Here is a 16,296-nt window from a genome sequence, read left to right on the forward strand (position 1 = left end):
CCAGTGAGACAATCATCTAAAAACTAAAAGCTAATTGATTCAAAGCTTAAACTTGCAAAATTCCACAGAAAGACTGTTTGTCACTCACTTTGACAACTGTCAGGTGATATAGGCACATTTCCTCACTGTCCTTACGTAACAGCTCCTGCTACATAAAACTGTTTGCACTTTGAAGAAACCAAGTTTGTATTTATTTTTCATAAACATCTATGTAAAACTAAACCATAATTTTATCATAGTTTGTAAAAGCCTCTAACTTTTAAGAATGTTATGATGTACAGTTGATAATTATTGGTAGTGAAAAAATTATTGTGAGAGAAAAGTGGAAGCATTCTAAAACCACTGGAAAATTTAGAAATGCAATAGCGAGGAACTAAATGTGCAAATTATATAATAATGATCTCCAATAAAGCAGTTCTGTATTAAATATTTAAATCAAATAAACATACTAAATACTTCAGATAATGCTGTATCTCTCATTAAACCAACTGAATACATGTACTGCTTTATGAATACCTTTTTTCTGCAGAGTAGTTCAGTTTCTTCCTTTGCAAGATGATGTAATGTTTGGCTGGCATCACTGAATTCATTACTAAAAACACTAGCTATCCATGACAAATGAGGATACTTCGTCAAAAATTCTGTCAATGAATGCTGCTGGTCAGGAGACAGCTTGCGCTCCTTGAAGTATTCCAGCAATTTGCCTTGTTTATTCTCACGGATGTACCAATTAAAAAGGAAATGGGAGAAATTCTAAACAAACAAAAAAATTGTAAATTTAGTCTAGTTAGTTGTTATCATCATACATTTATTAGTTTTAAATTATGTACTATCATACCTGGTCTGCAAATTTCTTCGTATATTGTTCCAGACGTTCTTGATTTTCTGTTGATTCACAAATTTCAATTAAGATTTGAAAATCACAGTATTTTTCTGCTAGAATGGCTGCCCTTTCATATTCTTCCATTATCACTGTAATAAAAAAGTAATAATTCAATTTAGAAAACACGTCATGGAGCAATATCTTGACTAATATTTTCGATGATATTGCTATATGGCAACATTCACGATGCATTTAATCTTGTAAGAACCAAAAAAAAAAACTGAAGAACACAATTGTGGAATTATGATAATGGAAAGTCCCGGTAAAATGTAAATAACTTAAAGGGTAAATAAAGGTAATAATTTCTTGTGTCGTTGAAAGGCACACAGACAAGAGTGAAAACTTTACAAGCTTCTGGATGAATTCTTTTTTGAGGCAGTCTATATAGCATTACGTAAGGTATCTGATTTGGATGGGTGCATTTTACAGGGTGTATACATGGAGGAGGAAAAAGATTCCTGGAATTTTCCCGGATTTCCCATTTAAAAATTCAGTTTCCCCCACACGAAAATACACTTATTCCGTGTTAAGTAACATATACTTTTCCTCGTAACTGTGAAACATCTCAATCCTTTCAATAGTTGTGATTTTATACACCGGCTTAGATTTTCCCGGCACTTTAGAAAATGAAACTCAGGGGAAAAAACACATTTTGGAAAGATGTCTGATGTAAAGTAACCTGTACACTGTATATTTTCATATTAGGAAAGTATAAATTCAAATTCCACCAAACACTGCATGTTACTTTCCAAAGGATTGAAATCGAGATTGCGATGAAGTTTTGTAAGCCAGTCGTAGCTCATGTCAAGCAATCTTGACAGCCGATGGCAGTGGATATTCAGAGCATAGGACACGTGATGTAGTCAGCCAATTGCAACATCACTGTTAAGTAGCGCAAACACACAAATAGGAAAAGGTAATGGTTGAAATTAATATACATAGTCTCTAAGATTATTAAGCTGCAAGAGAAGCTCAGCTTTCACACATAATGTTGATCTTTTTTGCGCATGTTACACTTTAAGATACATCACACAAATGTGCCAGGAAAATTTTTGACGACGACATAAATGTCTGGTCTGGGCTTGAAAATATTTGATATGGTCGTCCTAAAAGATTTGATTTTCGAAAGAGTCAAACGCTCTGTGATTTATGAAATTCATCAGACATTCGCGCACAGAGTTCATCTTGTGTAAAAGGAAATTTACTTTACTTGAAAGTAAAAATTTTCAAACATCTATTCGGAATATTTTCCTGCGACCTGTTAGAAATAGATTCATTTCAGCAGTTGGGTCAGATGACAGGCATCGCCACGCTTGCGCAGCTACGATGATGCAGGAAGCCGGTACATTCATACGTATAAAACATTGAAAGATTTTACATTATGTTATATAAGAAACAAGAAATTAGAGGATACTCCAAGAACAAAGAAAAATTTGTGAACCATACTAAAATGCATAATTCAACTTAAAGTGCACATTCGTATGTCCAGATTCAGATGTAAATTTTCTTGGAGTACCAGTACCGTATTATCTCATGTTTGGTTCTTTATCATGGCATAATGCCATACGTGCTAGAACATGAAAACACGAACTTGAAATGCAGCGAACAGTTGAAACTAGCCAGTAGTGTGGAATTAAACACTTCGTTTCAAATAAAAACCTGAGAGCAATAAACGAAGATGAAACAACAAAATCACTTAATGTAAACACAGGCCTTGTGGAGACTACCACCTTCCCCACTACAACTCAGACTGCATTGTCCATCAGGTCCAGATCCACGCTATTTCCAAACCAGGGCAATACTAGACAGTGGCGCTCCGCCTCCCTCAAGTGTTTGAGGTAGGATGCCAAAAATTAAAATAATAATAATAAAAAAAAATCAACTTTTCAAAAATATCTTCATTTTGTAGCACACATCTTTCTGAAGAGTCTGATACATAAAACATATATGTTCGAGGGAACATAGGATATGTTATTTGGTCTTAAGCGTGCCGAAGTGCAGTGCCACGCCTCTTCACACAGCGTTCTTCCATCGCACGTCTCTGTATTTCGCTCTGTGGAATTCAAACGTGTATATTTTGTAATGGGTGCCATTAAACTATATTCATGCCAGTGGAAATTAAAATGTCCTGTGGTGCCTCTCCTGCTCCCAGTCGGCCAGTTTGATATCCTGTCCCTCTTTAAAAAATTCTTGCAATTAATACTGGATGGGATTATTTGTAACAGGCAGAACAAGAACTCCTCAGAAAATCTGCAGTCTTGACTGTCAGATAGGTGGAAACAAAATAAAATCTGTAACTAATAACATATTTTAGCCTTCTGTAATTGTGTGAATGTATTCCTATTAGCTAAGAACTTGCTGTTTTGTGTGACATAAAATTAAATATCAGACACATAAAACGAGTAAAGACAAGAGACAAGCAAGGCAGTACACATTTTTTCAATCCATAAGTCCTAGCTTTTCTCTCTCTCTCTCTCTCTCTCTCTCTCTCTCTCTCTCTCTCTCTCTCTCTCTCTCTCTAACCTTGCCACAGCTTTATACTTCGTCAACGTTTTGCTACATGAAAAACTGAAATGTAGCTGTCTAATACTAGAAAAGCTATTAATACAAATAGTACCCAAGATTGGTGTGGTTTCTCGATCTGATTATGTGTATTTTGTCACTGTCTGCTAGATAAAACGAAATAGGCCTACCTAATATAGCAGCAGTTGTTACACACACCAAATAAATGAGACTGTTTTGGCACAAATGGTCATTTTTATAAAACGACAGAATATAATTCATGAAGTACCAATATCAAATGTCTATTAGGGCTACTACAAGCAAAAAGTTTTATGTTAGGAAATATTTTCACATTTCATTCATACTTTCTAGCTTCTGAAGCATGAGATCGAAAAGTAGTATGAAATTTTTATATAAATTTGGAAACGTCATATTCTCCCGTAATTTGTGAGAGTCCCCGTTCTTCTCCTTCCTCGTTCTAACAAACAATCTTGTCATCACTGATTCTGTAACTATTCCTGCCAGTGTCAAAATTTATTCTCTGGTTAACTTCACTAACCCTGCCACAATCACCGGTTTAGTTATCCTGCATTTATTCTCCAGTTAGGCATTATTACATGTTCGTACAACGCATTTTCCGCACTACTCCCAGAATAGAATTTTAGCGGCTGCTAGCCAGGGATGGTATAACTGGCCCTTAGTAATGTAGTGGTCTGGCCAAAAATTTTCTGTCAAAATTTTATTTTCTTGGATACACAAATACAAGACGTAATCTTTGTTGCTTGTTACTCCTGTTAGTCATTTATTTCTGCTCTGGTAGTCTGAATCTACGGAATTAGCTAGTAATTATAACAACGCTGATCATTTGCAAACCCAGTCAACCACATAAACAGCGATTGTCATTCACCCTCTCGGATTTATTTGCTCAGCTCGTATAGACTCGTCACCTTTTGTCTGCAGGAAAGTTTATTTCTAGATGCGATAGGGATTCCCATGACAGACACATCACGTACACTATGCACGCATTCAAAAATCAACACTTATGATTCATTCAGAAATCAACTTAGAATTTGATCAAAAATGTTCAAAAACCAACCTAGATGCATTCATAATCATTGAGTAATCGATAGAAGAACGCGTGCTGGACGCTAGGTGCTTTATGAAACAAGGTATTTTTTCTCAATAATATGAATTTGGTGCCCTCCCCTATAATCCCACAGGTCTTTTCACAGCAGCATGGAGATCTGATCAGAGCCGAAGTGCTAACAGAGTCTGATGTTTTGAAGAAACTGTGAAAGATTGGTTAAATTTCATGAATGGACTAATACATAAATTGGAAAAGTGTGTTAAAAGTATGCAAGGAAAGACATGATAGTTTGCTCAATGTAATATGGTATTTTCTAAGATGAAATAAATTTGTCTGATAAAACAAATAAGTACAAAGTGTAGAGGCTTGCATCACAGCGAGAGGCTTGAATCACAGCGAGATGGAGCAACACATAACGAATTTTGTTACATATGACACGAAATGGGGAACATTTATGTGATGCCGTGCAAAAGTAAGGAATGGGAGCCACAATAAGGAGCTATATTGGTTTGGGGAAGTGAAGAAAGTTTTTGTTTCTGAGTAATATTTGGGTCAACTGTCAACAAACGGGAAAGCACTGGATAGCTGACACAGCCGTTAGCACAAAATCAGTGACTGACTGTGGAAATGGTAACAAAGGAAATAGTGATCAGCAAGAACTCTGTTTACATAATCAATTACTGAGAATGTGGGCAAGGGGTAAATCTGCTTCATGGTGCACAGCTAACAAGCACAGAAAAGGCATCTCGTATATGGCAATTTTCATACAGAATGTTGTGCTTCTTTACAGAATGCAAAATGGGGCGTTACTTTCTGATGTAATGATAATTAAAAGATTGCCTGAAGATGTCAGACAGGAAACTGGAAATCCCCAAAAACTCTAAACTAAACTAAGAGAGCTTGCTATTGGCCTTGTACAACTCACCAGAATTCCTATTGACACTGATGTTTACATGAAACAAGTTTTAACTTTTAAACAAATGGAAATTCAGGATCGAATATGGAAGTTGCCACTCACCATACAACGAAGATGCTGAGTCGCAGATAGGTACAACAAAAAAAGACTGTTACCAATAAAGCTTTCACCCTGTAGGGCCTTCGTAAAAAAAACGACACACACTTTGTGTGTGTGTGTGTGTGTGTGTGTGTGTGTGTGTGTGTGTGTGTGTGTGTTTGGGGGGGGAACTTTCATTTTCATATGTTTTAACTTTTCCAGTATACACACATCCGATATCTTTATATGAGAAGTTGCTTAAATGCTTACCATGAAGTGCTAGATACCAGCAGCAGCTGAGCAGCTTAGAAGAACAGCAGAAGTTTTTTTTACAGAGTAGCTGTTTTTAAGGGTAATCTAGAATAAATTCCCATAGTTGTGAATGTGAGAACTTTCGTCAGTTTGTGTATAACTTGATTCATTCCCTATGCCTGAAGACTTTGCTGAGATTTATGGAAGACAGACTATGACTGAATGAATAGATGAATAGATAAACAGATGAATGAAAAAAGCTGAAGATGGCACAGGTGACCAACATCCATATTTTCTGAAGACCATAATTACAGAAAATATTACTTTCTGTTTCCAGAGTAATCCAGAGGTCCTAGTTAACAAATCAATAGTGTTCCCTAATTTCCTAATATCCCAAAAGAAGTTGCCACCAAAAGCCTTGGTTCAAGGTGATACTGACCACCTTTTTTAACAGCAATAAAATGATCCATTGAAATTTCATCCTTGAAGGTGAGACTGTCAATGCCAAATTCTACATGACAGTTTGGAAATGGCTGCTTTTAGGCATTTCATCTGTGGCCAGCGTTGTACAGGGCTGCGAACTGTAGTGAGGCATACACGGACACCCGCTGGCACTCTCCACTTGAAATTAACCTCTTTTCTGGTACTGTTGCATTTATATGTCCTGTGCATCCATACAAGTCCAAAAGCACTTCAAATTTTAAAGAAGCTGAACAGAACATCAAGTATCTTGTGATGGGTCTGGTTTATCAACATTTTTTTTAATGCTAAAGATGTGGTGCTTTTGCACGTGTATCCATGACCAGCATATACGTTACTTAATTGTAACTGTTATCCATACCTATAACTAAATTTTATCCAGATAATGAAATTTTTGTCTACGATTTTTCTCTGTTACATGCAGATAAAGTTCTCCAATTATGAAAATAGCTTTTTGTTGGAACTTACAAAATGGTTGAATCAGAGACATCCGCTCACGTTCATACTGCAGAAACAAGCCATCAAATTTTTCGGTTCCACGAATACTTTCAAGACGACATTTGTGTCCATCAAGAATAATATCAATCAAATTGACCAACTGATCAAACAGTTGATTTTTTAATACAATATCCCCTGTAATGGAGGATCCACACTCAAGAGTGAGTTTTCGCTGAAATCCAAAAACACAATAAAACAAATATTTGATTCATACTGAATTTTATAATCATCTTTAACTCCTAACTGAAAAATAATAGCAGGACTGCATGCAAAACAGCATTTTGAAAATGAATCCCGACCACAATGAGTCCCGTAAGTGTGAATTTTTTTAAGTATACAATCCATATAAACTTTCAGCTCTATGAATTTAAGACTTAAAAGTTCACGAGTGAAAAATTTGCTAATAACAGTGTGAAAAACTTGTCACAATGAAATTTTTCAGTAACTAAAATACCAAACAAAAGAGTACTTAATGCTAGATAAGAAGGCAACAAGCAAAATCATGTCAGGTAACTAAAACTGCACTTTAGATGGGGGCCGGTACTTAGGCTTTTGTATTCAAAAATAAAACAAAATCCAAAGATATGGGTTTCAGTCACTTATCTGGAATGCATTTTTAATCCATAAGCAAGGTACATTTCAGCTGGATGTAAAAAATATTATTTCTGGAGAAAATGGTGATGTGGTGAAATTTACCCATGATATCCACCTCGATATTTCCAGAATTTCCTGTAGTGCATTTCATAATCCCCTTCAATTTTCCTTTATCTTTTCACCTTTCATGGGCACTTGACATTTCTGGAGGAAATAATTTTTTACCTGTTTGTTTAAAGCATCTCGCACTCCACTTTTACCAACAGCAGCAGTCCAAGGAATATACTCAGTGATGGATGGAGGCAGTGGAGTGGTAGGTGAGAACATCTCTGCCCTCTGTTGGCGAAACTGAATAACATCTTGCAGAACAGACTGGAAAATAATGAATGACAAGAGACTGAGAGGAGATCTCAATAAAATGAATGATGTATAATACACACATATTTCTTCTCATATAAATAACTTAGCTGAAAATTACTACAATAAGTTAAATGTTGATTTGTTGTTACGATGTGGTGAAATTTAGCCATGTTATCCACCTCGTTATTTCCAGAATTTCCTGCAGTGCATTTCGTAATCCCCTTCAATTTTCCTTTATCTTTTCACCTTATGCACAACACATAGAGACCTGAAAATGTAGCACCTACTTTTGGTGAAAGTCACATATATTTTTGTCAAAATTCACTTATGTTTTTGTTGAAATCTGCATTAAATTTTTTTGTTTGTAAATGATAACACAGATTTAAAGGATTGTCATGTTAAGTGCCAGAAGATGAATCCTTAGTGCTTTGAAACCGACTGTTTAAAAAAAATAAAAAATAAAATAAAGTGAAGAAGAAGAAGAAACGGTGACTGGGAAGCTTTCTGACTGGAATATCTGCTTTTGCAAAAAGCTCATCAGCTTTTTCCAGTAAGATCATTCCTTGCTTTCTTCTTCTGGCTCTATTTAAACTTCCAACAAATGATTCTTTCTTTAGGGCAGCAGCAGGATTTTCCCACCAGTGAAAAGTGCTGCTCTATTTTAAGGTGTTTCTCAACATTATCTTTTCCTACCTAACTTCACAACTACAAAATTGGAAGAATATTGATTTCGACCTTTCATGGGCACTTGACATTACTACAAATAAAACCAACGATAACATACTTCGTGTAAAACTAGAACTGAAAGTAACTCTGTTCGCTCGTTAGGGAAAACTTTTGCGGTGCTTGAAATACATTGACAGGTTTTGTTTTCTGTTTGCTACAGTGCAAAGTGCTGATCCTATAAACTTACAGTTGACTGCAAGCTTAAACAAACTAGAATTATGGCCACCAGAGGGGAAAGAGAAATGCAAGGAACCAAGTCCTGCCTCCTCCTTGCATGATAGCAACCTGCCCTATTGTTCTGCATTTCTGCAAAAACAGAACTGGCATGTGCTGATAGACATCATCAGTCCCTTCTGATGTTGCAAAGAGCATAATCAAACTCTATGCTGGAGCAGGCTAGTCTCTTCATTCATTCCAAAAAAATAAAAGAAACACAAAGCATTCTGTAATGGCTACTGTGCAATTGCTTGCTGAGGCTGGTAGTGTTGTAAGGGAGGTACATCAGGCCTGATCTCTACTGGTATTTGAGCAACCAAGCTTTAAATACTTGTCAGCTAAAACTGTCACATTAAAGACTCCATGTACACTCTGTTTGAATGGAGCTCCCAAAACCTGATTTTGTAAGCCAATTTTGGGTTGGTCATGTAAATACTCCAAAATCAATTGTGAGAATCCAATCCTAGCTGCCAGTTCTCCACTTCCACAATCAATTTTTGCTTCCAAGTAAATGCACAACCATTCCAAAGCTTGTTTGGGTTGTCAGGTAACATCTAGTTTTTAAAAATTTTCAGTTTGTTTGGATGGAGTAACATTTTATGGAAGTAGAAATATCAAACTGATCATGAAGCTATCTAACTGTAATGTTTAATGGAGAGACAGAGCAAAAGTGCTGACTAAGTCAGAGGCTGGAAGAGCTGTTTTCCAGATGCCATATCTGACTTCCAAAATTCTGTTCTCATCTTCCGAAAGATGGTGGCATGTAAACATAATGATACATTGCTATGTCAGGGTGTATACGTGGACAACGAAAAAAATTCCCGGATTTTTCACGGTTAAAAATACACTTTCTCCCGGATGAAAACACACTTTCCGTGCTATTAAGTGACAGTTTTTTTTTTTTTTTTTTTTTTTTTTTTTTTTTTTTTTTTTTGCATCAATATGTACGCTGTATATTTTTGTATCACGAAAGTATAAATTCGAATCCCACCAAACACCGCATGTTACTTTCCGAACCATGTAATAGAGATTGCGATACGCTTTTGTAAGCGAGTCATTGCTCATGTCACGTGATCCTGCCAGCCAATGACAGCGGATATTCAGAGCGTAGGACACGTGATGTAGTCCGCTAATAGCAACATCACTGTTAAGCAGCACGGATACACAAACAGGAAAAGTTAATGTTTTAAATTAATATACATAGTGTTGCTACAAGAAAAGCAAAGCTTTCACGTACAACATCGGTCTCTAAGGTTAATAAGCTGCAACAGAAGCTAAGCTTTCACATACAATGTTAATTTTTCTTGCCCGTGTTACACTTTAAGATACATCACACAAATGTGCCAGTAAAATTTTTAGCCGAGTCCAGTGACTTGTTCTCAAAGTTTTCCACAAATAAATTAGCTACCGCAAAGGAACGAGAGCTTCCCAAAGCACTACATCAATTTGCTCATAATAATGACACGATTGTCTGATCTGGGCTCTAAATACTTCTAATCGCACGTCATCAAACGCTCTGTGATTTAAGGAATTCATCGCACATTCTCACACATAGTTCCACTTGCGAAAGAGGAAATTTGCTTTGAAAGTAACATTTTTCAAACTGCCATTCGCAATATTTTCCCGCAACCTGTTAGAAATAGGTTCGTTTCAGCAGTCGTCAGAGAGCGCCAGGTAACAGGCGCCACCGCGCTTTGGCAGCTACGATGACGCAGGAAGCCCATATGTTCGTATGTGTAAAACATTAAAAGATCTTACGTTATGTCATAAAAGAAAAGAGGCCGAAATATCGTTGTCTAATGCTGCGTAAGTTGTTAATACAAATACTACCCATGACTGGTGTGGTTTCTCAAATCTGATTCCGTTTATTTTGTCGCTGTCTGCTAGATAAAACAAAATAGGTCTTTCTAACACTGCAGAAATTGTAACACACACCAAATAAACGAGACTGTTTTTGCACAAATGGTCATTTTTATAACACGACAGAATATAACTCACGAAGACCAACATAAAATGCCTATTAGGCCTACTACAAGCAAATAGTTTAATGTTAGAAAATAGTTTCACATTTCATTCATACGCCCCAGTTTCTCGAGCATGAGATCGAAAAGTAGTAGTACGAAATTTTTACTTAAATTTGGAATCGTCATATTCTTCCCTAATTGGTGTGATGTCCCCGTTCCTCGTTCTAACAAACAATCTTGTCATGACTAACTCTGGAACTATTCCTGTCTTTGTCAAAATTTAGTCGCTGGTTAACTTCACTAACCCTGCCAGAATCACCGGTTTAGTTATCCCTGATTATTCTCTGGTTAGGCGTTGTTATGTTTGTACAAACCACTTTCCGCGCTACTTCCAGAATAGAAGTTAATCGGCTGCTAGTAGGGGGCTGTACAACTGGCCCTTACAAGTGGAGCGATCTGGCCAAAATTTTTCTGACAAAATTTAATTTTCTTGGATACACCGAGAAGATAATACGTAATCTTTCTTACCTGTTATTCCTGTTAGTCATTTATTTCCACTCTGGTAGTCTGACTATGGATTTCGCTAGTAATTATAGCACAGCTGATCATTCCAAACCCAAACAACCACATAATCAGACAGCGGTTGGCGTTCACTCGTTTGGCTTTCTCTGCTCAGCTCGTATAACCCGGTCCCCTTTTGCTTGCAGGAAAGTTTATTTCTAGATGTGACGAGGATTCCCCTGACAGACATCACGTACACTAGGCACGCAATCAAAAATTAACTTATGATTCATTCAGAAATCAACTTACAGAGTGCGTTCAAAAACCAAGAGGGATGCGTTTCAAAATCATGAGTAATTGGTAGACCAACGTGCACTGGATGCTAGGCTCTTTGTGAAACATGATTTTTTTCTTCTCAAGAATATGAATTTGGTGCCCCCTCCTCCCCCCGTAATTGTCATTCAGGTCAGATACACCGGTTTGCCCCACCACTCAACTGCGCATATGCATGAGCCCACTCGTAACTGCTATAACGAATCTAGTTAAACCGTTGTGACGTCACGCTCATCGGAGACATTTTGTTGTTATGAAGCATTGCATAATCTTCCTAACACCTTTGACACATTTTGTTGTTGGCACTGTGTTTTGTTGCTGTATATGGCACATTTCCTTTGCAATTTATGTTTTATTTTCATATTTTTTTCTCGTTGACGTTTTATTGTTTTAGTATCATTCTGCAGTAGCGGGATAGAGTAATATCCTTTGTTAGAGCATCGATTCTTACCAGTCAATATTGCAAAAATTTAACTGAAACCTAAAATAATGAAAAATTCCCAGAATTCTAAAAAATTCCCGGGTTTTTCCCGGTTTTCTCCCGTATGAAAAAATTCCCGGGTTTTTCCCGGATCTCCCGGTTGTCCCGGGTCGTATACACCCTGTATGTTCATACATATTTTTATTTTGTAAACACATTCTTACACACATTACTTTTCCAATCTTAGGCTTTGCTAGAAGATGTTGAACACAAGTAACCAAAAACTGGTTACATTTACAAAAATAAAGCTGTTTCAAACAATCTATCACAAAATAGTTCATCTGGATACAATCTGCTGTGAAAAGACATTTATCAGATAATTTTGCTTTTTTGCATTTTGAGGCAGGATTCACATCTAAATCTGCTTTTACCACAAAAGTGAATTTTTCAGGTCCTTAATAATAGAACACAAACTGTTATAGAGTGTGGAGAGAGAACTTCTATTCTACCTGAACCTACAGAAACTGAAATTTTTATCAGCAGTTGTACTGAGTCTTTGTCTTGACCTTGCTCTTGCCCTTGCAAGCAGTGAGTCATTTAAAACGATGTGTAACTCATAAAATCCCCTCATTGAAAATGTATTTGTATCTGTAAATGATAGAATATAGTTTCTTTCGAATAATACTTGGGTAACTATTAATAACAACATTAATAATTATTAATTAATAATATATATAATGACAGCCGTAATTTTTCCCGAGAGCATGCAGTTTTACTGTATGGTTCAATGATGATTGGCGTCCTCTTGGGTAAAATGTTCTGGAGGTAAAATAGTCCCCCGTTCGGAACCTAGTTCTAAGCAAATAAGGGAAAGCAGAAAGGTGGAAGGAGTATATAGAGGGTCTATACAAGGGCAATGTTCTTGAGGACAATATTATGGAAATGGAAGAGAATGTCGATGAAGATGAAATAGGAGATACGATACTGTGTGAAAAGTATGACAGAGCACTGAAAGACCTAAGTCGAAACATGGCCCCGGGAGTAGACAACATTCCATTAGAACTACTTACATGCCTAACAAAACTTTACCATATAGTGAGCAAGAAGTATAAGACAGACAAATACCCTCAGAAATCAAGAAGAATGTAATAATTCCAATCCCAAAGAAAGCAGGTGATGACAGATGTGAAAATTACTGAACCATCAGTTTAATAAGCCACGGCTGCAAAATACTAACACGAATTCTTTACAGATGAATGGGAAAACTGGTAGAAGCCGACCTCGGGGAAGATCAGTTTGGATTCTACAGAAATGCTGGAACACGTGAGGCAATACTGACCCTAAGACTTATCTTAGAAAATAGATTAAGGAAAGCCAAACCTACGTTTCTATCATTCGTAGGCTTAGAGAAAGCTTTTGAGAATGTTGACTGGAATACTCTCTTTAAAATTCTGAAGGTGGCAGGAGTAAAATACAGGCAGCGAAAGGCTATTTACAATTTGTACAGAAACCCGATAGCAGTTATAAGAGTTGAGGGGCATGAAAGGGAAGCAGTGGTTGGGAAGGGAGTGAGACAGGGTTGTAGCCTATCTCCGATGTTATTCAACCTGTATATTGAGCAAGCAATAAAGGAAACAAAAGAAAAATTTGGAGTAGGGATTAAAATCAATGGGGAAGAAATAAAAACTTTGAGGTTCGCCAATGACATTGTAATTCTGTCAGAGACAGTGAAGGACCTGGAAGAGCAGCTGAACGGAATGGACAGTGTCTTGAAAGGAGGATATAAGATGAACATCAACAAAAGCAAAAGAGGATAATGGAATGTAGTCGAATTAAATCGGGTGATGCTGCGGGAATTAGATTAGAAAATGAGACACTTAAAGTAGTAAAGGAGTTTTGCTATTTGGGGAGCAAAATAACTGATGATGGTCGAAGTAGAGAAGATATAAAATGTAGACTGGCAATGGCAAGGAAAGCGTTTCTGAAGAAGAGAAATTTGTTAACATCGAGTATAGATTTAAGTGTCAGGAAGTCGGAAAGTATTTGTATGGAGTGTAGCCATGTATGGAAGTGAAACATGGACGATAAATAGTTTGGACAAGAAGAGAATAGAAGCTTTTGAAATGTGGTGCTACAGAAGAATGCTGAAGATTAGATGGGTAGATCACTTAACTAATGAGGAGGTATTGAATAGAATTGGGGAGAAGAGGAGCTTGTGGCACAACTTGACTAGAAGAAGGGATCGAATGGTAGGGCATATTCTGAGGCATCAAAGGATCACCAATTTAGTATTGGAGGGCAGCGTGGATGGTAAAAATTGTAGAGGGAGACCAAGAGATGAATACATTAAACAGATTTAGAAGGATGTAGGTTGCAGTAGGTACTGTGGGATGAAGAAGCTTGCACAGGATAGAGCAGCATGTAGAGCTGCATCAAACCAGTCTCTGGACTGAAGACCACAACAACAACATAATGACAATTAATAAAAATATTAATAATAATAATAATTTGATTATGCTTGTGGCAAAATATTTCTTTAATTTACTATCCATGATGAGTGCAAGAGTAGTAGTGAAGTGAAGTGAGAAAAACTTTCCTTTCAGTACAAATGACAATTTATCATAAATGATTATGCGTTTATAATCCATATCACATATGAAGATGGCCCAATTTTCAGCCATCTAGCCCAACCACCTCCATTAACCACTGACAGCCAATACGAATCATTTTCCTTCTGAGCAGCTAGCCAAAAATTATTGCTACACAGTGAGAATCTCTGCCCTGTAGGCTGTTCTGTTGCTCTTCTTCATGACAATGCAGTTTTATTCACAGAGCAACTGAATTATTCATTCAACTGTCAGTGTTACTTTCTTGTAGCAGTAAAGCTGTGAATGAGTATCCATAAAAGTGTGAGTATAATTTCCAAATAAATGTGCCAATTGATGGCAATAAATGTTAGGTGGTTCACAAGCGGAAGCATTTACGACATGCAAAACTATTTCAAATCTGACTCTGAAAGCAGGACACCTCTTGATAACATTCTGAAGACATAAGAATGGACTGCAGAAGTATATGGTATTGGCAAGAGAATTATACAGCAACTTGTTAACGGAAGTGTCAGAAGCATAAAGAAAAATTGGTTTTGTGTCCCATGGATGTATCAACATTGCAAGAGACTCATGACACAAATGGATTGTTCTGACAAGGATATTTTAAGGCATTACATGTTTGAAATGTATATAAAGCTTTGACATCACAAAAACTTGCTACAGTTATGTGTGGGAAAACTGACTTCAAATGTGCTACTACATCAGTACAAAGAACTTAAAAGACATTGATTTCAATTACGTTAAGATAATGATGGAAGAAAGCTTTTACTGGGAAGAAGTGCCATAGCTGCAGCACAAGCTACACTGCTTGGAAAGGTGTACACAGTAAGACAAGAAGGTAGTTCAACAGTGTATGGGCAAATCAAGAGTCATTCCAGGAAAATGACTGACGATACTACCAGTTACATTTCCCATAGGAAAAGGTTTTCAGATAATTATTTTGCATGCTGCCTCTTCTCCTGGTTTTGTTCTGAAGAAAAAACTTTTATTAAGATGTGAGAAAAATAGCAGTGACTACCATATGGCAATGAACGTTGTCACTTTCAAGAAGTGGTTCAATGGACACTTCTTGCTACACCTTGTTACGAATTCAGTCATTACACTGGACAATGCACGTTACCATTCAGCAGTTACAGAGCAAACATCATGTACATACACCATGAAAGAAGATATTAAGTTTAGGCTTAAAAACATTCCGCACAGTATGAACCAAAATTGTGCCAAACTGCCTGTAGCTAATAATTTATACAAGTCATGTGACAAAACATACGAACTTGATTTACTTGTGCATAAATGTGGTCACACATGGCTGCATTTGCAACCATACCACTGTCAGTACAATCTGACTGATTTGGGCACAAGTTAAATGCTATGTGTCAGAAGAGAAGGAAACATTAAAGATAGTAGACGGTGAATAGTTTGTGCGTGAAGCAACAGAAAGCACCTTTCCTTCAGTGTGGGTAAACTGTGTGCGGCTTGCTGAAAGGCTGCAGCAGAAAGACTGGTAAGGAGGTGAAGATGAATATAAATCCTGAAACTATCATCATAAGTTTACAGTCAGAGGATTTGGTCACAGATACCAAATGATGGAATTAAGATGTAGACTTTGTTTCAAAATAAGGTAATAACACTTTTTGGTTTTATAGTCTCATGGTTTATAAAAATGGTTTTGTTTGTCAATATATCAATTGCATAAATTGTATATGGCCACTTCCTTGCCTTTACTGATTGGGAATTTGTATCATAAGATGGATGCAGATATTCATTTGTTACGAGTGACTTAACTATAATTTTCAACATATTGCTCAAAGAGAAGCAGCTAGCTAGTTATGAAATTTAAGCTTTCCCCAGCGCAGATACTATGCTCCAATAACAC

The 16,296-nt window shown here is 36.8% G+C and overlaps 1 protein-coding gene across 2 annotated transcripts in view; it reads right to left on the bottom strand.

The window, feature by feature from the left end:
• LOC126175653 (nuclear pore complex protein Nup133) overlaps positions 1–16,296 on the bottom strand; it is a 114,289-nt gene that overhangs the window by 24,322 nt on the left and 73,671 nt on the right. For both annotated transcript variants that reach the window (XM_049922564.1, XM_049922554.1), the window contains exons 15-18: positions 7,516–7,662; positions 6,667–6,868; positions 839–972; positions 517–753 (exon numbers count right to left, since the gene is read on the bottom strand). In XM_049922564.1, coding sequence (XP_049778521.1) covers positions 517–753; positions 839–972; positions 6,667–6,868; positions 7,516–7,662 — 720 coding nt within the window. The remainder of the gene's footprint in view (positions 1–516; positions 754–838; positions 973–6,666; positions 6,869–7,515; positions 7,663–16,296) is intronic.

This window comes from Schistocerca cancellata, chromosome 1, assembly GCF_023864275.1.
Source record: "Schistocerca cancellata isolate TAMUIC-IGC-003103 chromosome 1, iqSchCanc2.1, whole genome shotgun sequence".
NCBI lineage: Eukaryota > Metazoa > Arthropoda > Insecta > Orthoptera > Acrididae > Schistocerca > Schistocerca cancellata.